Raw genomic sequence first — 25,597 nt, 5'->3', positions numbered from 1 at the left:
GCAAAGTATAAAACTATCACATATGCTACCATCTGAGTGGGAAAAAAATATAGTTATGTTTGTAAATGAAATGTTTCTGGAAGGACACATAAGACCCCAGTAATACTGATGGCTTCTGGAGACGAAAACTGGATGGCTGAGGGATCTAGAGTAGGAGAGAGAACTGCTATTTTTTAATTGCTCTCAGGTACCCAGAGAGTATTAACACAATGGACACCTGGGTGCCCACAGCTTTAAAACGACTGCCACACTGCTGGGCCCTATGCACACCCCTCCAGTCACAGTCCAGCCCACCCCAGAAGGCGTCTACTATCCTTCACTTGGAACTGATCATCCCCATGCACTGGCTACATTTACTACACTCTTAAGTATCTGTAACCAATACACATTATTTTGCTTTTTTGGTTGTTGTTGGCTGTGCAGCTTGTGGGATCTCAGTTCCTTGACCAGGGACTGAACCCAGGCCACAGCAGTGAAAGCCCAGAACCCTAACCACTAGGCCACCAGTGAACTCCCTATTTCGCATATCTTTAAACTACACATATTCTTCGGTAGTTTGCTTTTACCACTCAATGTTTTGCTTTATTCATATTAATATGCACAACTTTAGTTTTCATCGAAGTATAATATCCACACTCAATACACAGTACATCCAGGATTGACGTGTAAGTTTTCAAGATGATCTCTCATCCCTCTTCTTACAATGAGACACTGCCTTTCCTGTCTTGAGAGCCACGGCCTGTGGTCCCTCTTGAATCTGGGCAGGCTAGTGACTGTGGCAGAAGTGAAGCAAGGTGACTTCCAATGCTAGGTTAGAAAAGGCAACACACTTTTCCCTGACTCTTAAGAAGAGTGCACTTTGAATCCAGCTGCCATGTTGTAATAAAGCCCAGGTCACATGGAGGAGCCACAGGCAGGCATCCTGGCTGACGGCCCATGCTGAGATATTACCTCAGTACCAGTATTGGCTAACCACCAGACAACTGAGGAGGCTTTCAAGAGGACACCGGCCCAGCCAAGATCTTACACCAAGCACATGAGAGCCCCAAGTTACAACAGTCTAATTGAGCATAGTCAACTCCCCATAACCACAGGAAATGATTACTGATTTAAGCCACCAAGTTTTGAGGTACTCCACTACGCATTAGGTAACTAGAATATATATGCTACAATCTGCCCATTCTCCAGCTGACGGATATCTGAGTTGTTTCTAAGCTTATGCTACTACAACAGTGATCTTACGAACATTCTGATACTTGCCCTGGATGCATGTGTAAATTTCTCCAGAATGGTAACTGGTGGATTGGTGAATACGTCATCTTCAATTACGCTACAACATATCAAACTGTTGTCCAAAATGCTGATGCCAACTTACATTCCAACAGCAGTCTACGCACTACTACTATCCTACATCTTCCCCAACACTTGAGACTTTAATCTTTTCGCCAGCCCACTGGGCACGAAAGAGTCTTATTGTATACATCCTTTTGTACCTTTGAATTTCGTGTTGTTTGCATGAATTAATGCAAAATAATCTGATAAATATATGCTAATAAATGACTGCTTTTCTGTTTTAAACATGTTTTCTATATTGGGGTTCCATACTAAGATTACTTTTTGTTTTTTGGCCACGCCACATGTCTCTCATTATGCAGCTGCCTAGCCCAGGCTCATCTCCACAGGGGTGGCTGCAGGGTTCCCAGAAGCAGCATAAACAGGCAGGCTCCACATGTGCAAAGACCTCTTAAGCCTAATTAACTTAGCAAAGCACATCCTTTGTACTTCCTGACACCTGGGTGGTGGTCCACATTACCTCTTCACATCCCCTGATCCCCTTCCTCCAGCGGCCTCCAATTGGACGAGCCAAACTGCTCTTAATTCCTTTCTGGAATGGGGTGATACATGTATAAGTAAATCATTTGAAGAATGCCAAGACTTTGGGGGAGAACCCATTGGGATGTGCTGTTGACCCAACGTCAGTGTTTGCACTGAAGTGGTGTCATTGGAGTTCTCCCAATTCACCCCTGAACCCAACCCACCTTTCCCCAAGCAGCACTACTTGTAATGACAAGGAACTGGAAACAACCCGAATCCCCTTCCCTGAAGGACTGGTTGAGTAAGCTAGGCCATTAACATGTATGTGCACATCCGTGCATACTGTGTTCCTCTGGCTATCTGTATGCATGCACGTGTGTGTGTGTGTGTGTGTGTGTGTGTGTGTGTACAGACACATCTCTGGAAGGGTGAGCCAAGACACTGCTAACACTGGTGGCCTCTGAGGAGGGGGCTTGGGAAGAGACTTTTCACTGTGAAGCCTTTGTATCTTGGCATTTTACACTAGGTATATGTAGTCTTTTGGGTTGGCCAAAAATTTCATTCAGGATTTTCCGTGAGATGTTTATGGAAAGGCCAAATGAACTTTTTGGCCAACCCAATACTTATGCTCGAAAATGTTTCAGAGAACCAGAGGAAAAAATAATACACCCCTGTGGGCCACAGCTGTTGGGGCTGGATTGGGAGAATCACCGAATCAAATGGGTGGGACGCTGGGAGGCTGAGGGGTCCAGCTCCGCCCTGTCAGGCAGGCGGTGGTAGGATGGGCACCACCCTCAAGGCCCCCGGCCTTCCAGAGCTGCAAGTGCTCTGGGGTAAGTAACGGGGTAGTGCATACACACAAACAACTCGAGGACACCCAAAACCACTCTCCCAGGACCCTGCCCTCCCCTTTACAAAAAGGGGCCGTTTCCAATCTGCAGCTGAGGCAGCGCAGGGCAGAGGCTGAGGGGCGAGGTGCCCGCTCACCTCCCAGCGTCACACCCAGCGCCGCCACCTGCCAGCTGTCTGTCCCCCTCCGCGCCTCTGTCAGGAGCAACCGTGACTCGACTTACCTCACAGCAGGTAAGCTTGTCATGATAAGGGACATGTTTTTATATCATTTTAGTTCCTATTACGCATTAAGAAATTATACTGTGCTCTTAAATTTAGTAACTGAAACCCCGCCAGGCAACCCTGGCAGTTGCTCAAGTTATCCATGAAGTGGAACTCAAGGAAATCGCTAGGAGGGTCTTTAAAGACAAAAAGAAGAGGTGAAGAACCGCAAGGAAAGTGTCTCTGTGTGTGAGCGCCTCCTTGTGGCCCTGACACAAATGGGCGGCCTCTGGGACCTTGACATCACCATCATTTGCTGTCCTTCTGAGGTCTGGCCTGGGCCAGAGGTGGGGGTCTATGGCTCCTCTATCACTGCCCCTCATACTGAAGTCTGGCCCCGCACACCGCAGGCCCAGCGCGTGGGACTCTGCCTGACATGCAGCAGCCTCCCGGCATGACGGCGCCAACAAAATAAAAATAAACAGATGATGGTTTATGAAGACAAAAACAGGTCTGAAATGGGTGACGGTTATACAACAGTGTGAATGCACTTAGAGCCGCTGAAGAGGGCACGTAAGAACGGTTCAAATGGTCAGTGTTGTGTTGAAATGGAAAATGGAAAAAAAAAAACAATGCAAAAAAAAAAAAGGATGCAGTCTAACCTCATCTTTACCTGCTCTCAGTTCTCCTCCTAACTCCCTGACCACTCCTTGGTAATCTCCTTATCAGAGACTATTCTCTAGGTGGGAAAAGCACCCCCACTCCCTTCTGGGTCCCCTCTTCTCTCTGGGTTCTTCTCCGGCTAGTATCACCAGGCCTGCGGCTGTGAACAAGCCTGTGCCCTGAGTGTTCCCCGCAGGCTGCTTACCTCTCAGTCAACCTGGTGAAACCTGAGTGCCCTTCTGCCCCACCCAGCGCTACAGAACAGCACGTTCCTCTGGATGCTCAAGTCCCCCATCCAGGCGTGATCCAGCCCCTTGTCTTTTCCCAAATGCCAACCCATCTGCAGGGAGAATCCTGCTGCCTCTCTCAAGGCACCCCCAAAGTCCGCCCCTGCCTCTCCTCCCCAGCCCACCACTTCCCCCCAGGCTGCCTCCCTGCCTCCATCCCACCCTCCTGACAACTCCTCACGGTGGCCCCAGCAACCTTCATACAAGGCAACTCCGATCACCACCTGTTAGTCTCAAATCCTCCCAAACTCCTCAACGCTCTCAGGAAGGGGTTCAAATTCCTTAGGCCCATCACTCACTCACTCGGTCACCGGCCACGCTGGTCTCCTCCGTGTCCCCCCGTCCCACCTCGGGGCCTTGCCCTTGCCTGTTTACCCTGCTTGAGCACTCTCCTCCTGAACTTCACATAAACCACCCTACAGGTCACCTCCTCTGAAAGGCCTTCTTGCCCCAAACGTCTAAACAGACCCTGATCATGGGCGCTCATCCTTCCTTCCTACTCTGAGCAGCGTGATCACTTTACCACTTGTCTCTCTGGCTGGCGAGGTCAGCCATGCAGACAGGGACGGGTCTGCTTGGCTCACGGATGGAACCCCAGCCCCTAGAACGGGCCTGGCAGACAGCAGGTACAGCACAGCAGTGAGACGGTGAACAGCCCAGTCCATAGGAACCCACAGCCTCACAGCGGAGCTGTAATCTGGAAAACCTCTCACAGGCAGACTGGCAGAAACAGGGGAAGCCTATGACGAGGAGGGCAGACAGACAGAACCCATAGGGGTGCCTAGAGCAGGAGGAGGTGGCCCAAGTGGATGATGACCATGACTTACTCCTTTCACCTCAGAGCTGGCAGCAGAATCATGGCCTACAGGTGTGCAGGGAGCTGCCCAACTCTCCACGGGCACCCCACCCACCCTATGCTGCGTGTAAAAAACAATCCTGCAACTCATCCTGAACAAGGGGAGGGAAACAGTCTGAAAGTCACAAAAATATATTAAAATAGCTGTTTTCTTCTCTCGGTGTTGGCTTCCCATCTCCGTGCCCCTTACCCGCCGCCCGCCACAGACTTTCAGGGAGAAAAAAGGCCCGGGCGGGTGCCCTGGCTACAGCCCAGGATCTGGGGAGGTCCCTCCAGCCTGGGAGTGAGGGCGGCTAACAGTCTCTACTGGCTCGACGCCACCGCCGACGAGGGCGCCGCTGGGAGGCCGGAGGTGCAGGAGGGTCAGGCAGGACGCAGCGGACAGTCGGGCCTTGCCACGGGGACAGAAAACAGAAAAGAAATGAACAGAGTGAAGATCGGGAGAGAGTGGGGGAGGGCAAAGCAGTCGGGGGGCGGGGGCAGAGGCAGGCGGGCAAGGAAGTCACGGGGTAGGGGACACAGAAGCCCCTCCAGGTGCACCCACTCTGGGGGACAGTGAGGCCCCAGAATGCGGGTTTGAGGCAGCAGATGCTGCTGGGAGAGAGGAAGGGCATGGAGGGGAGAAGAAGGGTCCTTGGCATCGGGAGAGGTAAAGGGGGGGTCCTGCCAAGGCCACAGTCAATAGGCGAGAGCAGAGGACGGAAGGAAGGGAAGCCCCAGAGCGGCAAGGCCGGGCCACAGCGACCTTTCGGACTCAGAACACCCAGGTGGCTCCCTGGAAAGCTCAGGCCAGCGGAACACCTGAGGGGGCGACAAGTCGTCCGGAAGCCGGCAGGGAGGGGCGACGTGCCCTCGCTGAAGACTGACGGAGCCGGGAGTCAGGAAAGGGGCCTGCGCCCCGCCCGCGGGCTAGAAGGTCCTCCGGCCCAGTCTTTTGAATACGCTCACGGTGCCCGCGTGGTCCATCTGGGCACCCAGGCCCTCGGTGGAGCTGCTCCCCCGGGGCCCCACCAGAGTCCTCTTAATGGTGACCTTGACCTCAGCTGAGGACTTACTCTTGGTGCTGGTGACCTGGCTGTCCTGGGCCTCGGGCACGAGGGCAGGCTTGCCCAGTCTCTGGATGATGCTGACTTTGGACAGGGCCTCTGGCTTCCTCTCGGGCGCCGGGCGCGAAGAGAGGGCCAGGCGCCGCAGCGTGGGGGCGGCAGCGGTCGGCGCCGAGCTCGTCGCCTTGGCCTTGACAGTCAGTGCAGGCTGCGGGCTGGCCTTGGCGGGGGCGCGGCCTAGCTTCTTCAGGACCCCGGCGTACTGCAGGACAGAGCTGCTGCTGCTGTCGTTGTCACTGTCCCAAGCCAGATCCTCGTCTGTCTCGGGCGTGGCCCCCAGGCGGCTGAAGACTCCGGTGGGCTGGGGGGTCACAGACAGGACAGGTGAGCCACTCGACCTGTAATCACAGAGCTGCCTCATCCGTGCCTGGCCTCGTGGGGCTCGCACTTGGGAAGTGCACCCCTCGCTGACACACTCGATAGTAGTGAGAGCCAGGAGAGGACAAGTCCAGGGAACTGGGGGAGCCCAGAGGAGACCACTCCCTGCTGAAGTTAGGAGAAGGCACCCTGGAGAAGGGACATCTAGGATGAGATCTGAGAGCTGAGTGAAGAGCAGGAGGGAGAGCGGAGGTGAAAGAAAACTGTCTGCAAAGGTCTATAGAGGACCGACAGAGAAAAGGCGAATTTGGTCAATCACTCCACAAATAATCTCTGAGTCCCAGCTCAGTAACTGGCCCGTATTGGGCAGTGCTGGGGACTCAGTGCTGACCAAGATGGGCCCTGCCCCACTCACAGGGGGCTTACAGTCTAGCGGGGAAGACAGAGCCGGAATCGGACCTCACACAAGTAATTCTCCAGTGATGACAGGACTGCGTGCTTGGGAGGGCAGGGGTGGGGTGGGGGCAGTGGAGAGCTGTGGACAGCAAAGCCTCGTCTCCTCGTTGAGTTCAGGGACACTTTCTTTGAGGCTTTGCTGTTTAAGCAGAGTAAAGTGCACCCTCAAAGTCCCCCAGGCACAAGTAAGAGTCATATTAACGGGGTGCTTGCCCAGCTCTTTCCATGGCGGCATCTTTAAGCCAGGTTATCCTGAGCATTACAATCACGCTCATTTAGGAGATGAGAGAAAGATTTAGGAAATGAGAGAAAAGCCAGAGTGGGTGAGCCCTGGTGAGCAAGCAAGGAGAGGCAGCTGGCAAACTTGGCCAGTGTGAATCTGAGGCGCCGTTTCAAGACGCTCACCAGGGACTCCCCTGGCGGCCCAGCAGTTAGGACTGTGCTTCCACCACCGAGGCTGTTGGTTCAAGCCCTGGTAGGGAAAGTTCCATGTGCCGCTCAGCGCGACCAAAAAAAAAGATGCCGACCAGGCACCAGACAGACCCCGCCACACAGGTATACCTCATGAGTCCTCACAACTACTCTGTGAGGCAGGGACTATACAGAGGAGGAAACTGAGGTGAAATGGTCAAGGCCACGAAGCCAGGCAATGGCAGAGCAGGATTCATGCCAGGCGACTGGCTCAGGCTGCGTCTCCTAACCACATGCCGTGCCTGGAGCCTGCGGGACTGCAAGTGGAGGCAAGATCAGGCTGCATCCTGGGCTGGTGAAAAGCCTCTGAAGGGTTTACAGTGGGCGAGGAGGGCAGAAGGGGCCTGTCCTATGGGTCGTAGGCACTGCTGCTGTGGGGAAGGGGCTGGAGGGCTTCCCCTGGAGCTGCACAGACACCAGCTAGGGGGCCACTGCCCATCCCAATGGGACGAGGCAGCAGACAGGAGACAGATGGTGCCCTCAGACTCAGGATTGCCTGGAACGGGGGCATGGAGCCCCCGATACAGGAGGAGGATGTACTTTGGAGGAAGATTCGAGGCCAGTTAGGGGACATGCTGGTGGGAGGGGTCCCAGGGCACTGTCCAGGGGTCTGCGAGATCCCTGGGGCTAGAAATCGGGAGAGAGATCAGGGTAGCAGACAGACAGGGAGTACAGACAAGGGCGCTGGACTGGAAAGCTACGTGAGACAGGGTGAGGTGTACGCAGGAAGCACCAGGAATGACACTCAGGGAAGACCAAGCTTTGAGAGGCCCCAGGGGCTCCCCCACTTTCCACTCACTTTATTCCCCGTTGTGGTGTCTGCCTTGGTCTCAGCGCCGAGGCGATCAAACACAGATGTCCTGTGGAGACCTGGGAGGGAAGTGAGGTCATTAGCCAACGCCTGGGGGGTGGCCCCTGCAGGCCTAAGCCCGGCTAAGCACTGAGCAAACAGGGAGAGGTCATCATGGCCAGCCCAGACCCCAGGAAGCCCTGGTCCAAGCAGGCGCACGCTGGACCGAGTCAGGTTTTATGTCTATGTTGTCCGCTAACACTGACCTTAACCCCCACACTTCTGGTCAATGTCAAATGTGAGAAGGATCAATTAAAATGGACACTTTCAGTCCTCAGCTCTTGGTACCAATTCAAGAAGTGTCTGTGTGGGAAGAGTTCTCAATCCCTACTGCTTCCTTCCCCTCTTCTGGGGGCCTTGGGCCTCTAAGAGAATCTGAAAAATGGTAAGTGAAAGTGAAGTCACTTAGTCGTGCCCGACTCTTTGTGACCCCATGGACAGTAGCCTGCACCAAGCTCCTCCGTCCATGGGATTTTCAAGGCAAGAGTACTGGAATGGGTTTCCATTTCCTTCTCCCCTCCCTAAATAACAGTTTGAAGAGCCATCAACAGAAGAATGTTCACTAGATTACGATACAGAAGTACTATGGAAACACTGAACAGCCATTAAAAAGAATGAAGCAGATCCATGCGCACTAATGTGAAAAGAGCTCAATAACCTTATACGACAATACATACAGGATGAGACTATGTGTGCTTAAAAAGAAAAAAAAAGCCAAGATGTATGTAAACACACAAACAGATGCATTTGAGTTCATAGACACTGCTCTGGCAAGGTTCACAATATACGTGAGATACAAGTTTGCTTTTACTGCCTCTGCGTCCACTGAATGTTTTTCCATGAGAATACACACAATATTCTAACAGAATGCAGGGCTTCGGCAGGAGTAAAAAATCCACCTGCCAACGCAGGAGACAGAAGACATGAGGGTTCGATTCCTGGGTCAGGAAGATCCCCTGGAGAAGGAAATGGCAATCAGCTCCAGTACTCTTGCCTGGAAAATTTCATGGACAGAGGAGCCTGGTGGGCCACAGTCCACGGGGTCGCAAGGAGTCAGACACAACTGAGCACGAAAGGAATGCTGTAAAGAAGAGCATCTTCATACCACCAGATAAACTCCGGCTCTGGACTGAACCTCAACCTGACCCCTCTGGCTCATCACGATGGTTCCTACTGTTTGGGGCACTGTCCTCAGCCAGGCACAGTCACTGGCTTAGCAGGCAGACCAGCACTGGATCCATGCCACCATCCGGGGAAGAGACGCCCGCTGAGGCGCCAAGGATCCCTGCTATGCTAACTGCAGGACACGAAGGTAGAGGTAGTGACGCGCCCCTCTCTACTATGGCCACCATTGCTGTCCCCGGGGTCCAAGGCCCCCTGGATCCCCCTCAGAGCCTGCTTCTGGGCCAACACCTGTAGAATGTGACCAACCCTGCAAGACGCAGCAAAAGGGAAACACAGCCTCCGCCCCTCCCCAGGCCAGTACCTTTTGCTGCCTGCTGCTGCTCCAGGATCTTCCGGGTCCTGGGGGTGGTGCCTTTGGGCATGTTGATAATGTACTTTCCCTCCATCTCGGCGGTGACCCGGCGCCGCTTGGTGGGAACACTCAGGCTCTCCTCCTCTCGGTGGGCCAGGGCTGTTGGGGGATAGGGGGGATGGTGAGCATCTTCTGGGAGGGAATGTCCACTCAGGGTGGGGGGCTGGACGCCCTGCAAAGGGCACACATGTGCCCTTTATCTCCACACGTTCTCATGACCAGAATCCCTTCTCTTCCCAACCTCCCCTATGGTCACTGACTGAACCACCAAGAAAGTCAGGGGTCTGGGCCCAGTGGGGTTGCAGAAGGCTATGGCTGGCCTCCCAGGCTCTCTGTGGCCCTGACCCTCCCCCTAGCAGGCTCGTCTCCCAGGCCAGCCAGAATACTCTCAGATAGGAAACTGCTGGGTGGTGGACAGGCCATCAAGGTAATGGCTTCACAGGTATGATCATTTGTTAAAAATCATTCAAGCTATGTACTTACAACGTGTGCATTGTGCAAAAGTAAATTACACCTCAACTTAAAAAGATAAACAGAATCTCCTCTACTGTGCTGAAGGAAAGAGAACCATCCATCCCAGGCCCCGCATCTTTTCACTACTTTAGGAATGAATTTTAACTTTCTCGCTCATGGCCCATAAACTGAACAATCAGAAGGAGGAGGAGGCGCTTCCAGACACATGGCCAAAAGGGAGCACCTGTGATGAGGGTGGATGGGGCGTGCTGGGGCTGGGTGCCAGAATAGCCACACCACCTCCCTGGGCCTTGCTTTCCACATGGCCCAAGGTCACTGGGCTGTGAGGGTGGACTCAACAAAGGCAGAAACGCGTGACAGACAGAAGGCGGGCTGGGAAGCCCAAAGGCCATGCCCCACTCCCAGCTCACAAGCTGAGACCTGGAAGAGCAGCGGCCAAGCGTAGAAGAGTCTACGGAGGAGGAGGGCCCTGGGAGAAGGGAATGTTGGGGCAAAGGCCCCACGATGGGAAGGACCCTGGAGGGGAATGGAGGCAGCAGGCAAGACATGAACCCACAGGGCCCAGTAAGGCCACGTGGGAAGATGACTTTACTAAAGGGACAATAGGAAGCCCTGGAGAGTTCTAGATAAGGGTGGGAAAGGATCAGATGGAAAGTTTTAAAGGATCCCTCTGGTGGCTAAGAGGAAAGGTAGCTTCTTTACCTTTGACCCCAGGCATCAAGCACAGGGCCGGGCACCAGTGCGGGGCTCAGTGACCATCTGTTAAAAAAGACTGAACCACCCATAGTCAACAACACTGTACTGTACACTTAAAGTTTCGTGAAGTTTCATGAAGTAGTTGATCTCACGTTAAGTGTTCTCGCCACAACAAAATAAAAATTACACAGACTGAACTGGCCCCTGCGTGAGAACTGCAACGGGCCCACGATGCTCACTGACACCATCTCAAGGGCTTCCAACCGTCCGCGGAGGAGGGTAGGGCCAGCCCTCTTCGATAGATGTGGAAGGCGAGGCCCCCAGAGAGGCCGTGACCGGAACGAGTCTGAACGCTGTGCATACCCCATGGCCTGCACAGCACTTTGCAGCGTCAAGAACACGTCCCCCAATGCCGTCTGCCAACCCACATGGACCTCAGCTCCTCCCGCCCATGCCCACGTCTCCTCACCAGCAGCCTTGGCACTCTTTGCTGCCATCTTGTTGGACACGGTGACAGAGATCTTGGAGGTGCTGGTGTCTGGCCGCCTCGGGGGGGTGCCGGGTGGGGAGTCTCGGTTCAGGCTGTTGGTGATCATTCGGGAGGCGGCTGGCAGGAAGAGGAAAGAGGAGAGTCCAGTGAGACGGGGCCCCGGGAAGGCGGGCAGGCTGGGGAAGGCCACCTTGGGACTGAATGGGCTGTACTGTCAAGACAGGGAGGCCTGGGGAGGGCCTGTATTCCAGAGACTAGTCCAGCCTTCCTGGCTCAGGGGAGCCTTTCCTGAGGCCCAGACCAGATGGTTCTGAGCACCCTTCATCCATCGGTCCTGTGCTGGTCATCCAGCCCTGTGCTAAGTTCTTCCCTCCCCCTCCCCCACAGCCTTGCTTTCCTCCAGGACCTTCCTCCTCCAGAAAGCACACACCTTCTCGGGGTGCCTGCTATCTGTCTATCTGCTGTCTGGCTGGCTCACAGCTCCCCCAGTACCAATGGGCCTGCTCTGTCTCTTCATTCAGGTCTCCTCTCAGACTCAGCCTCCTCAGAGAACACTTCCCTGACTGCCCTCTCAACTGCTACCACTTCTACCCTACACTATTCTTCTTCATAGTCTGTATTACTGCTGGATGCGCGTGCATGCTCAGTCACTTCAGTTGTGTCCGACTCTATGTGATGGACTGTAGCCCGCCAGGCTCCTCAGTCCATGGGATTCTCCAGGCAAGAATACTGGAGTGGGAAGCCATGTCCTCCTACAGGGGATCTTCCCAACCCAGGGATTGAACCCACGTCTCCTGCGACTCCTGCATTGCAGGTGGGTTCTTTACCCACTGAGCCACCAGGGAAGCCCATTACTGCTGGACATTCAAGTACATTTATCTGTCTACTGGCACATTCGCCCATGAGACTGCAAGCCTCAAGAGGAGATATTGTTTGTTGCTGTGTCCTCAGCGCTTCACAGGTCTTCAATAATAAACATCTACTGAAAAGATGAACAGGGTCACCGAACCTCCCAACACCCCTAGCAGACAGGCTCTGCTGCAAACCAACTTTAAAGATGAGGAAACTGGGGGGACTCAGGGAGAAGGGTCACCCAGCAGGAGCCCTGGGCAATGTAGGTATGCCTTCAGCTGGGTTGGGACAAGAAAAGAGGTGACCTCCCTTGGAGGTGGGGAGCAGTTTCGGATACCCCTTCTCCTGCTCCACAGGAGAAGGGGTGTCTCAGGTTGCAAGATGGGCTACAGAGAGCAGACTGGAGGGCCAGCTCTAGCCTGGGAAGGGGAGGCCAGTTCTAGCCTGCTCCAGGAGCAGCTGCTGCTAGCTTCAGGGGTGGGTTTCCTGAGCTTCTGGGGGAGCTCGCAGGGGAGGGGGCAGGGGGGTCTTCATGCTACCACTCCTTGCCCAATAGGCCTAGGAATACCCCCCACAATGGCTTTCAGACTTTGCTACTTTGTCCTACCCCCCCCCAAAAGTTCTCTCTTCCTGCAGTGTGCTACCTCTCAAAGCCTCCTGAAATCCTTCATGTGACCCTCAGCACAAGATTATAATTTCCTATTGCTTGGTTGTTTTTAACTATAACTACAGTATACAGAAAAATACATCAAAGCTACACAGACCATTTAACATCAATTCCCATAAACCAGGACTTTCCCAGTGGTCTAGTGGTTAAGAGTGGCTTCCACTGTAGGGGTCATGGGTTTGATCCCTTCTCAGGGAACTAAGGGTGGGTGTGTGCTTGTGTGTGTAACTTAAATGAATTACTTTGCTGCACACCTGAAACTAACACAACACTGTAAATCAAGTACATTTCAACAAAAATTTTTTAAAAACCTTGGGTCAGAAGATCAGTTCTTCATTATCAGTAAGTGCACATTTAAAGTACTAAATTTGAAGTACTAAATTTTGCAAAAGGTGACCTCTTACTCTGAAAAGATTTCAACTACTTTGAAATAAAATTTTTTTTTAAATGTGTGTTTATATCAGTTTGGGGGAAGCCTGTTAAGCAGCAAAGGCTAATCAATATGTACGTATGTATGTATGTCAAATTTTTCAAGTGTCACACTGCTAAAAAATTAGAAGTATAAACACAGTTGATTCTTATCATTCAGATTCTGTATTTATAAATTGGCATATTTACAAATTTATTCATAACCTCAAAACCAATACTTGTGGGTTTCTGTGGTCATTTACAGACAGGCACAGAGAGGCAAAAAACCTGAGCTGCCTAAAGCATGTTCCCAACCGAGGTCAAACAAGGCGACGCACTGCCCTCCTGCTCACATAGTAAACAGGTCTATTCAGTGCTCCCATCTATTCCCGGTCTCCTCAGCCTTATTTTCACATCTTTGTGTTTTTGTTAGTGATTCTGCTGTTTAAAGTGGTCCCCAAGCTTGGTGATAAGATGCTGTGTAGTGTCCTAAGTTCAAGAAGGCGGGGATGTGCTTTATGGAAAAAATATGTGTGTTGGATAAGCTTCATTCAGGCATGAGTTTTAGTGCTGTGGGCTGTGAGCTCACTGTCAATGAATCAACAATATATTAAATAAGGTCTTTTAAAACAGAAACACACATAAAATAAGGTTGTATATTGGTCAGATGATGAAGATGTTGTGACCAGAAGCTTGCAGGAACCTGACCCCACATTTCCCTGGGAGCGGTGACCAGTAGTCACTGACTCAGTGCTCCCAGTGGCTTTGCAGAATGGAACGACCACAAATGAAAACTGACCGTATGCAGTCACTCACCACCTCATCTATCCCTAAGAGAGGAGAGCCTCGGATGGCCTTGCTTCCACCTCTGCAAAGTCCAGGTGTGTCCCCTTCACTACAGAGCATAGGAATGAAGGAAAGAGGCCTCAACAGACAGGACTCACCGCTAGAGGCACCTCGACGAATCTCGCTTGGGAGGGGGCTGGGGCTGCAGGGCACCGACTCAGTGGCAGCTTTGCACATATCCTGTAAAGAAAACAGGTGCCTGGAGTTACCATGGGGATGGGATATGAGGTGGAGGAAAAGGGGACCCAGATATCTGAGCAAAACTGGGGGGGATCAGAGCCTGAGCTGTTAGAGAAGAGATTTCAAAACATTTCACTCCTACTTGCAAGTTTTAAGTCGTTTCAGTCATATCCAACTCTTTGTGACCCTATGGACTGTAGCCCACCAGGCTCCTCATTTCATTGGAATTCTCCAGGCAAGAATACTGGAGTGAGTTGCCATGCCCTTCTCCAGGGAATCCTCCTGACCCAGGGATTGAATCCATGTCTCTTTCGTCTCCTGCATTGGCAGGCAGGTTCTCTACCACTAGCACCACTTGGGAAGCCCAACTTATAAAAAAGCACCAGACAAAGCCAAACCGAGGGACACGCTACAGAACAGCTGAGCAGTACTCTCCAAAACCGTGAAGGTCTAAAACTCGGCAAGAGCAGGAAACTGACCCAAGTCAAAAGAGACTGAGGAGACACATGGAGTAAATGCCACGTGGTATCCCAGAGGAGAAAAAACAGTGGAAAAACGGGAGAAACCCAGAGAGTCCGTAGATTAGTTAATACCAGCATGTGCACATGCGGTCGCTCAGTAGTGTCTGACTCTCTGCGACCCCATGGACTGTAGCTCACCAGGCTCCTCTGTCCTTGGAATCTTCCAGGCAAGAACACTGGAGTGGGTTGCTATTTCCTTCTCCAGGGGATCTTCTGACCCAGAGATCGAACTCACGTCTCCTGCACTGGCAGGTGGGTTCTTTACCAACTGTACCACCTGGGAAGCCCGGTAACAGCATAGTAATGTTTCTTTCTTAGTTTTGACAAATGTGTCATGGCTATGTAACTTGTTAACATTAGGGGAAGCTGGGAGAAGGAAATACAGAAACTTTGTGCACTACTGTTGCAACTTTTCTACAAATCCAAAATCAGTCTCAAATTTAAAAGCTTAAAGAAAAGAACACATTTTGCTCTGTGACCTCTGGGATAACTCAGACAACATCCCTGGCTTGAGAAAGCCCTTGCTGCAGGGTCCTGTCCAGGATGATAGGCAGATGAAAGCCCGGCCCTGGAATGCAGAAAGCCTCTAAAATTAATGAGAAAAATCCCAGTGACCACCATGTGGTAAGTGGAGTGCTTGAGAGCGCAGCCTCTGCAGTAAGCCTCCCTTACTGGAGGAAGGAGTCAGTAAGCTGGTAATGTGTATAAAGGATGAAGACAGGGACTGGCAGGCCATGGCAAGAGCCTGGAAGTGCTAATGATCACAGCTAAAGCAACTCTTCACTACAGGCCTGGCACTTGGTGCCATATACACTATCTGGTAGACGGCCACAGAGGCACCATTCAGAAAGGGTGAGTGCAAGGCCTGTTTCAGTGACGGGGGGAGGTGAAATCACTAGTCCAAGGTCACTGTCAACAGAAAGCCCAAGAACCAAACCACCATGCTATTGGCCAAGTCACCAACTGTGTCCCACCTTGGAAGCTCCTATTTTGGTGACAGAGAAGAGTCACAGTAAGAATAACTATGATGAGGGAAGGAAAAACTAACAGTAATAATAATAATACTTACAGAGCGCCCTTAACGAGCCCCTGCTGTGTACACTGTGCTAGGGCTTTATGTAGCTTAATACTTACAATCCCCCTGCAAAACAGGTTTGCCTATGTGTATTCTACAAGTGGAGAAAGTAAGGTTCAGAGAGGTTAGGCAATGTGCCCCATGTCACACAGCAAGCAGTGGAACCAACCTTGGAGTCCAAGTATGCCTACCTTTGCTTCCAAGCCTCCGATTGGTTCTACCACCATGCCTCCATCCCACCCTAAACCCAGAAACAGAAGCGTGGAGCAGAGCGCCCACCTGGCGGTGCACCACCTTGGCATGCTTGAGGATGGCAATGATGTCGCCCACCACAGTCACGCCCAGCTCATTCATGATCTCCTTGTTGAGGTCCAGCAGCATGCTCTTCTGGATTCTGCAGGGAAGGGTCACAAGTGAGTTGGGGTGGGTGGGCTGGCCTGTTCCCTAACTCCCCTCCTTTCCCCAAGGTCAGCCCTGTCCCCTCAGCAGCCTTACCTATTATCCACAAACATCACGGCATAATTGACAGCAGGTCCTGGAGGAATGCCAGCTTCCTTAAAGAACTGGATCCACTCAGAAGTGGCTGAGGGCGTGGAGGTGTAGACAGGGCTTATTATTCACATGATTCTCCTTAGAGAACAGCAGCAGCAAAACCACAACAGCAGCAGCTCCCATAAATTAAATGCTTATCAAATGCCAGGCCCTGAGCACGCCACGTAGACGACGAAACTAAGCTGGCCTGCCAGCTCTGTGAATTCAGCACTGACACCTCCACTTGGCCAAGGAGGAAACTGAGGCAGGGAGAGGCTGGACGCCCGGCCCCAGGCCACACTGCTAACAAGAAGCAGACTCCCCAAGCCCCTGTGCTCCTGGACTGCCCTTCTCCTCACAACTTTGCCCTGCCTGGAGCATGACGACCCCCAGCAACCATTGTCCCCCAGGCTTGGCCAATGACTGGGGGCGGGGGGAGTCAGGACTCTGGGTTCTCCACCCAGGTCTCCATCAGCACATGCAGGCCCAGAGCGTGACAGGATCCACAGGTGGGCGGAAAGAAGGTTTGCACAGCTGGCCTCTGGGTGTCAGCAAGCATCTCCGCTACAACACACACACACACACACACACAGGAGCAGCCCAGCCTCAGAAAGGAGGTCATGAGCACAGGCTTTGGAGTGTGGGTTGGAATCCTGGCTTTGCCATCTCCCAGAAAAAGGACTCTGGGGAAGGTAGCACTTGGTGCTCGGTCTCCTCTGGGGTCATACATTCCACAAGCGTGTACTCAGCAGTTGGCACACACCGGGTCCCGCTCTAGGCACTGGGGATACTGCAGGGCTCAGAGTCCCTTCCCTCAGGGAGCAGACACTCTGTTAGTAAGAGCGCTGACATCCTGGGTCATCGTGCAGACTACAGAGGACACAGAAAGGGCTTGAAATGGCACAAGGCCCAGAGGATGTCCTCCCCCACAGCAGCCGTGATGGTGACAGTGATGGTGATGATGCCCCCACTACACGGGGAGCCTAGACCAGGCAGACTCCATTCACGCAACTTCACTGTTTCCAAAGTTCTTTCTTGGCCTCTTGGGTGTGACCTTCAAAATGACCCTGACCACTCAGGCCAGGTGTCAGAGAAGATCATTGGTTCCAAGTAGAATTTTTTTTCTCACATTTTAGTATCTCGGAAACTAGGCTTTACCTCACGATTGATAGTGTGCCACAATCTAATTAGCAACATTTTTTTTTAAAAAGTCTTTCTCATGGTATATAATGGTACATCCAAAACTCCACGCTATTTTTTAAAAAGGAGAAATTTGGAGTTACTATGCCCATTTTGCTGATAAGACAACTGAGGCTCAGAGCAGGGCAAGTGACACAGTCTGGATGAGACGCTGCATGGAGGGCGGTGGGGATCTCAGGTGCATCCTCTCCCGAGGAGGCCCCTGCCCACCCAGCACAGACCAGTCTCCCCAGGCCTGTGGCAAGTGAGGTGCTCACAGCCTCAGGACTTCTACCAGCCCCGAGGAAAGGATGGACTTTTTTCTTCTTTGCACAAGCACTTTCCATCTGTCAAGACATGCGGGCGCGGGGGGCGGCCTTGGGTTCCTTTAGACAAGCAGGCAGCTTGTCTAAACATCAAAAACTACCAAGTAATAGTTCCATTTACGTGAAATGTCCAGAAGTGGTAAATCTGTGGCGATCTATAGGGACAGAAAATAGAATAGCAGCTGCCAGGGACCGGGGTGGGAGAGCAGGGGGGCGGGGGGAGTGACTGCTAATGGATATTTGGGAACTGGGGGGAATGAGGAAAATACTTTGAAATTGATTGTGGTGATGGACGCACAAGTCTACAAACACAGATTTTAAAAACCACTGGACTTCCCTGGTGGTCCAGTAGTTAAGAATCTGCCGTCAACGCAGGGGACACCTATTCGATCCCTGGTCTGGGAAGATTCCACATGCCATGGAGCACCTAAGCCCGTGGACCACAACTACTGAGCCTGTGCTCCAGAGCCTGCGAACCGCACCTACTGAAAGCACGTGCCCTGCAGCCCGTTCTCCACAACAAGAGAGCAGCCCCCACTCCCAGCACCTGGAGAAAGCCCACAAGACCACAGCCAAAAAAGGAAAAAAACAAACCCGATGAGTTGTACGAAATGTGAACTGTATCTCAACTAAGCTGTTACTAGGGGAAAAGGAAACACCACACAGGTTGGAGGCAGCCAGTTGCCTGAAGCAAAGTCCAGGAGCTGCAAGAGACCCGTGTCCGGCCCTCACCATCATTTTGTGTCCTATGAAGGAGGAAGACCTGCTGCCAGTTAAATGGTCATAAGCACCAGCTCTAAGAACCCCCGTTTCAGAAATATTAATACAGGCCACAATGCGTATCTGGGACTCAAACGGGTGGCTTGCTGTTCACACCAGAAGACAGGCACTAGAATACTCCTAGCAGCTAGTTTCACAGTCCAGAAACAGTACCCACTGACAACAGCACCAACAAAGAAACGATGACCGAGCGCTCACACAGTCAGGACTATGGAGCAGTGTAAAGCAAGAACTACGGGGAATTCCCTGGCAGTGCGGGGGTTAAGACTTCCCCTTCCACTGCAGGGGATGCCAAACAGACCCCTGGTCAGGGAGCTGGGTTCCCACATGCCTCCTGGCCAAAAAAAGGAAACATTAAAACAGAAGCAACACTGTAACACGTTTTTTAAAAAAAGGAAAGAACTACAGCTACCCACAGCACCAGAAATGACTCTCTGGCATCATGCTGGGCAACAGTAGCCAGACGCAAAAGAACACAAGGCAGGGCAGGACTTCCTTCTTGTAAATTCAAAACCAAGTCTGTAGGAACGTTTTCATTAGTGGTACAAGATAAAGAAAGGTAAGGAGAGAAGATCGCGGTAGATTCCATCTGAAGGAGGGAGGTGGTGTGACTGGGGTGGAGCCTCGAGGCGGGCAGGCAATATTCTAGTTCTCCACCTGGATGGTTAGATGGGTGGAGGCTTTTTTAAAACCTTTCTTATTGAACTATAAGGTATACTCACAAAATTGCACACAAGTCGATAGATTTTCATAAACCAACACACCCATGTAACCAGCACCCAGATCAAGAAGTAAAACATTTCCAACATTCTAGAAGCATTCCCCCGGCCTCCCATTCCCTAGGGAGTCACTTCTCCCTGCCTCCCAAGGGCAATAAACACCTTCTAGCTGCACAGTGATTGTGCCTGCTTCTGCGTTTTATTATTTTGACCATGTTGTGCAGCATGTGGTGATCTTAGTTCCCTGACCAGGGGTCAAATCCACGCTGTCTATATTGCAAGTGCAGTCGTAACCACTGGACCACCAGGGAAGTCCCTTCCTGTGCTTTTTGTCAGTGGAATCAAAAAGGATGTACTCAGACGTTTGCTTTCTAATTGCTCTCATGATCACACAAATATGTTTTACGTACTTCTCTATATGTTCAAATGTCCAAAAATTTTAAAGCGACTAGCTAATAATCTCTGTGCTTTGGCAATCCCCAAGTACAAAGTTTAAAGAGAATGTTGATAAAGCTCATGAGAATAGTAACAGCTAACATTTGTTGAGAACTAGGCCCAAGGCTTTACACGCAATCACCTCCTTAATACTTAAACAACATCCCAGGATGTTACGATCTCCATTTTACAGGTAAGAAAATCAAGGCTCTGAGAGGTCATGTGGGTGACCTGCTGGACTTCAGAACCCAAGTTCTTTCTGGCCATAGTATGTTGTCAGGCGGCCAGGATAGCAGAGAGGAGGCGGTCGGCCCTGAGCAGGCCTGGCCCTGCCCCCAGGTTCCTCAGAGCACAGCTGTTCCTGCCAGTGACTGGCCCTCCCTCCCCAACCCGGCCCCCCAGTTAAGGTCACACCTCAAAAAGGGGGAGAGGGGAGAGAGGGCCCTTGAGAGAAGACTCACCCATAGTCACCGAGACCATTGTCTCCCGGGCCTTCACGCCGCTCCCTGGAGCCTGAAAGAGAGGACAAGGGGAGAGTGCTCATGAGCCACCGCCGGCTAAGTGTCTGTCCGTCTCTTGCTGCCTGTCTGTCTGCCTGCCAGAAGAGAGTTCCTGGGCTGGGGGCTCACAGCCCAGGAATAGCCTGGACAGCTGGCAGGAAGTCAGCCTGGGGCAGAGCTGTCACTGCAAAGATCACTCCTGCCTGGGACAAGGCCCAGGGACAGCAAATGTCCACAGCTCCATCCCTACACACCTCCCAAGTTTCTGGCTGGAAAAGACAGGGACAGAAAAAAGACCCTCCCTGGCCCAAGACCTTAACCATAAATACTCATTCATTCATTCGAAAACTCTCTCCTGAAAACCTACTGGGTATGAGGTACTGTTCTAGGGGTCGGGAATACAGAGGTGAACAAAAACCCAGAGCCTGGCCTCTACGTGGTGACACGGTTAAGAGACAGAAAATAACAAGCAAACCAGCTGACAGTGTCGTGTGTCAGAAAGCCTTCAGTGTCATGAAGAAAACATGGAGGGCCCAGGAAGGGAGGGCTTCTAAATAGGTGGTCGGGGAAGGGCTCTCTCTTTTTTTTTTTTTTAGTTTCTTAAAAAAACTTTTTGGCCCCACCATGCAGCACGCGAGATCTTAGTTTCCAGACCAGGGATCGAACCCATGCCCCCTGCAGTGGAAATGCAAAGTCTTATCCACTGGACCGCCAGGGAAGTCCCCAGGAGGAGCTCTCCAAAGTGACGTTTAAGAGACCAAAGGAGGTGGAGGAGTGAGCCATGCAGTTTTAGAGAGGAAGAGTGTTCCAGGAGAAGGTACAGGAAGTTCAGGGCCCTGAGCCACAAGCCCATCTGGCATGTCCGTGGGGCAGCCAGGAGCCCGCAGGCACCATACCATAGAGGGAGCGAGGGGTGAGAGCAGCCAGGGACAAAGAGGCGGGGCTCCACTCAGGAGGGGCCCCAGGGCAGAAACGCAAAACCAGTTTTTACTTGGGTAAGGTCAGCGGGTGCCAGAGACACATGACATATGAGTACCAATGGAGACCTTCTCCTGCATGTGAACAGCAGTGCTGAAACAGAACTAAAAGAAACCATTTCCTTACCTGATCCGCCACTACTGACTCCAGGACCCCCTGTGTCCCACACTGCCCTGCCCTGGCCGTCCTCTCCCCCTACGCTTCTCCCCTGCACTCATGCCAGCCCCCAGTTCTGACTCATGTCCCCCACCCCTCCACCACCTACAGGGTGCAGGAGGCCCACTGTCCAGCCCCTTTCTGTGGACCATCACCGACCCCCTCCTACCCACTATTTTGATGGTATCGCAGTGATGGTACTCTGGGGGACTTCCCTGGTGATCTAGTGATTTAGACTCCACCTTCCAAAGCAGGGGACGTGGGCTTGATCCCTGGTCGAGGAACAAAGATCTCACGTGCTACTGGGCAACTAAACCCGAGTGCCAGGGGCAACTAAACCAGAATGCCACAACTAGAAAGGCCTGCACACCATAAGGAAGAGCCTGAGCAGCCAAAAAAAAAAAAAAAAAGTCAGGGGGAGGGTGCTTCCCTGGTAGCTCAGTAGTAAAGAATCCACCTGCCAATGCAGGAGACATGGGTTTGATCCCTGATCCACGAAGATTCCACATGTCTCGGAGCAACTAAGCCTGTGCACCACAACTATTTAGCCTATGCTCTGGAGCCCAGAAATCACTACAGAACCCACGCACCCTAGACCCTGTGCTCCGCAACAAGAGAAGGCACTGCAATGAGAAGCCTGTGTACCACAACTAAAGAGTAGCCCCCGCGCATCGCAACTAGAAAAAGCCTTGTGCAGCAACAAAGACCCAGCACGGCAAAAACCAAAAGTACATAAATAAATAAAATTATTTGAAAAAGTAAGGACTCTGGAACCAGACTTGCAGGGTTCAAATTTGGCTCTACCACTCACTAGCTGTGTGACCTTGCCAAGCAACTTCACCAGTCGGGCCTCGGTGTCCCCATCTGTACACCAGGATGGTGCACACATGACTCCCCCAGAGGACTGCTGTGGGGCTAGATCAGTGTCTATGCGCAAAGGACCTGAGAGTGCCTGCTGCATGCTAAGTCCTCTAGAGGTGCTGGCTCTTCTTGCCCCCCAGGCCTCCCATTCCAGCCTTCCCTCCAACACCCAAGGGCTTTGCCGGCTACCCACTCTTCACACAGAAATGTCACCTGTGCCTTGCATGCTTGTTTCTCCTGTCCTCCTAGCATGCTCTCCATCACTCTGCATGGCTGCCACCTGCTTTGTGACGTCTTCCCAAAGTCCCCAGGGTGATGCTCTCTCCTCCACCCTCAACAAGGATGAGGAACATGACCACAGGCATCACTTGATCCCGTACTTGGCTCCTAAGATGCCCTTTCCCTTTGGGATGTTACCACTGGACAAGGACAACACAACCAGCATCTCTCAAAGAGCTAGGCCTGAAGGAGGCTTCAGTAAGCCAGACGGAACAACACTACACAGAGCAAGCACTAACTATGCACCAGGAATGGTGCCAGGCATCACGCCGACGCCTCACAACCTCCTCATGAGTGAGGACTATCATTAGCCACATTTTAATCAATGAGAAAAAAAAAAAAAACTGACTCATTGGGGTGCAGTCATTTGCCAAATGCCACATCAAGCCAGAGCTTTACTGGGATTCAAAAACAAAAACAAGTTATCCCTGATTCCAGTGCCCATGCAGCAGCTCTTGATGAGCGTTCACGTGCCTAACATTGCTGATGAACACACCTCAGAGCCTCTTCACCACCACCTGCGGTAGAAAGTAAAAACAGTCTCCAAGTTTCAGGGGACAGTGGCAGGCCTGAGGCCATACAGCAAGCAACTGAGGGGCCAGGATGTGAACCCAAGTCAGTCCACTGGTCAAGGGATTACTATGAGCTGGGCATTGAGGTCTGTCTTAGCAAAGTTTCAGTTAATACTTACTAGAAGCCTTTAGGTACTGGTATCCTCCCTGGTGGCTCAGTGGTAAAGAATCTGCCTGCAATGCAGGAGACTCAGGTTCGATCCCTGGGTTGGGAAGATCCTCTGGAGGAGGAAATGGCAACCCACTCTAGTATTCTTGCTTGGGAAATCCCACGGACAGAGGAGCTTGGCAGGCTACAATCTGTGGGGTCACAAGAGTCAGACATGACTGAGCAACTGAACAATAGCAACATCTTCCCACTACAGCTGCAGAATTCCCCGTTAGACTCAATTTTCTCTCTCCACCATTAAAAACCTATCTCCCACGCTGACTTTCTGAACAGCGAAAATTATATAATAGAAAAATGACAGCTCCCCAAAATTCAAGTAATTACCATGCACCAGACTCCCTATGCTCAGCCCTTAGAAGGCCTGCCTCCAAAGCTCAATCTTACCACTTCCTAACCCTGACACTGGAAAAGACTCTGATGCTGGGAGGGATTGGGGGCAGGAGGAGAAAGGGACGACAGAGGATGAGATGGCTGGATGGCATCACTGACTCGATGGACTTGAGTCTGGGTGAACTCCGGGAGTTGGTGATGGACAGGGAGGCCTGGCGTGCTGCGATTCATGGGGTCGCAAAGAGTCGGACACGACTGAGCGACTGAACTGAACTGAACCCTAACTCTGAGGCAAGTGGTTTAACCTTTCTGGATCGCACTTCCTTCAATTGTAAAATAAGAATGATAGGAGTTATTGTACATCAACTATACTCAAAAAAAAAAAAAGGATAGGCGTATCTATTTTTAAAGTGCTTAGTGGGGTTAAGCGTTCCTAAATGCCAAGCTGTTAGAACGATGCTCAGTAGGTTTTGTACATGGGCATTAAATAAAATAAGTACATCTTCAGTGAGTCAGGAAAAGGGTAGGACAGTGACTAAGCCAAGACCATCATATGCCAAGTGTGAGCTGAAAACAGAGTATAACTTGACAGGATCCATGAGACCTGACAGCATGGAATCACAAAAATACAAGTCATTCATTTTTCAATTCTTTCCTTTTCTATCTACAATGTAATAAACCATTCTGCTTCCACTGGAGTTCAGGCTAAGTCCTCCTTTTCACAGCCAAGCAATGCTAGTTTTTCATTAGAAAAGCAAAACAAATTTTCCTTCTCAAATGAACTGACTGGAGAAAAATGAATCAGTGGTTTCAAAGAAAAAGGAAAGCCTAATACTATGGGATTCAGCAAAATATGACAAATAGTAAGTGGCAGGATGTCGACTGCCTAGCTGCAGATTCGAAGTCTTTCCTATCACGAAGGAAAGTGAAGGAAAGCTGAAGTTGCTGAGCTTCTCCCTCTTCTCTACTTCCTTGCTAGTCTCATCTACACCACTGACTCTTGGAATCATTATGTCGTTATTGTTTAGTCCCTAATTCATGTCTGACTCTCTGCGACCCCACAGACATCAGCGCACCAGGCTTCCCTGCCCTTCACTATCTCCTGTAGTTTGCTCAGATTTATGTCCATTGAGTTGGTGATGCTATCAAACTACCTCATCTTCTGCCGCCCTCTTCTCCTTTTGCCTTCAATCTTTCCCAGCATCAGAGTCTTTTTCAATGAGTTGGCTCTTCACATCAGGTGGCCAAAGTATTGGAGCTTCAGCGTTAGCATCAGACCTTCCAATGAATATTCAGAGTTGATATCTTTGCAATCCAAGCGACTCTCAAGAGTTTTCTCCAGCACCACAACTGGAAGGTATCAATTCTTCAGCGCTCAGCCTCTTTTATGGTCCAACACTCACACCCATATATATGGCTACTGAAAAAACCATAGCTTTGACTATAGGGACCTAAACACCTAATGGGTGTCTGCTATGACCAGTATTATTATTATCGTCCGGATCTATTTATTGAGCTCCTGCTCTACACCATCAGGCCCTATGCTGAGGACTTTACACGCATTTTTCATCACCATCCTCACAATAACTCTATGATATAATGAAGGGATTATTAGCCTTCATCCTATAGACGAGGAAAACGAAGTTCAGATAAGGGAAGGCACAAGTCCGCTACCACAAACTGTAGCTTAGGACTTGAAATCTGTTGGCTCCCAATTTCACGCACCCACACCCTGATCTTCCGTATCAAACACAAACATCATCAACAATACTAACAATAACAGTATAGCAAAGAAGTGTGCAGTGTGCCAGGCGCTGAGCTAGGGCTCCGACAAGCACAAGCTGACTTCTCACTCTCAACCCATAAAGAGGATGCTATAGTCACATCCTGACCCCCATTCTACAGAGCAGGAAACTGAGATTCAGAGAAAGAAACCGCTTGTCCAGAGTCGCACGGCGGCGCCAGGACTGACTCCGGAATCCCGGGGCGCCATTCATCTCCACCGCATCCAACCCATATCCACCACCCCTGGCCCGCGCCTCACCTGGCCCTCGGGGCCCGCGCCCCCTCGCGCCTCCCGCCCTCCCGGCGGCGCCAACTGTCAGACCCACCTCCCTCGGCCCGGCTGCCCGCCCCGGAAGCACCGTTCTCGCCGCCGGAA

At 51.6% G+C, this 25,597-nt stretch overlaps 1 protein-coding gene across 4 annotated transcripts; it reads right to left on the bottom strand.

Annotated features, from left to right (window-relative positions):
* Positions 1 to 555: 555 nt before the first annotated feature.
* On the bottom strand, positions 556 to 25,570 carry C18H19orf47 (chromosome 18 C19orf47 homolog). 4 transcript variants are annotated; one of them, XM_027515811.1, is made up of 10 exons: positions 23,057 to 23,156; positions 20,053 to 20,104; positions 16,117 to 16,204; positions 15,901 to 16,015; positions 13,944 to 14,025; positions 11,052 to 11,189; positions 9,362 to 9,511; positions 7,825 to 7,895; positions 5,730 to 6,081; positions 556 to 5,065 (listed from the first exon to the last, which is right to left on the bottom strand). In XM_027515811.1, exons 2-10 carry the CDS (start codon positions 20,069 to 20,071, stop codon positions 4,968 to 4,970), a joined length of 1,113 nt encoding a protein of 370 aa, XP_027371612.1. In that variant the 5' UTR covers positions 20,072 to 20,104; positions 23,057 to 23,156; the 3' UTR covers positions 556 to 4,967. The 4 variants fall into 4 exon arrangements, with proteins under 4 accessions (XP_027371612.1, XP_027371611.1, XP_027371610.1 ...); XM_027515810.1 differs by lacking the exon at positions 23,057 to 23,156 and adding an exon at positions 25,548 to 25,570 and having other exon boundaries at positions 556 to 6,081; XM_027515809.1 differs by lacking the exon at positions 23,057 to 23,156 and adding an exon at positions 25,481 to 25,534 and having other exon boundaries at positions 556 to 6,081.
* Positions 25,571 to 25,597: the final 27 nt, after the last annotated feature.

The sequence above is a fragment of the Bos indicus x Bos taurus genome, chromosome 18 (assembly GCF_003369695.1).
Source record: "Bos indicus x Bos taurus breed Angus x Brahman F1 hybrid chromosome 18, Bos_hybrid_MaternalHap_v2.0, whole genome shotgun sequence".
Lineage (NCBI taxonomy): Eukaryota > Metazoa > Chordata > Mammalia > Artiodactyla > Bovidae > Bos > Bos indicus x Bos taurus.
Note: the sequence above shows the minus strand (reverse complement) of the source record. Positions and strands in the feature narration are given on the sequence as shown.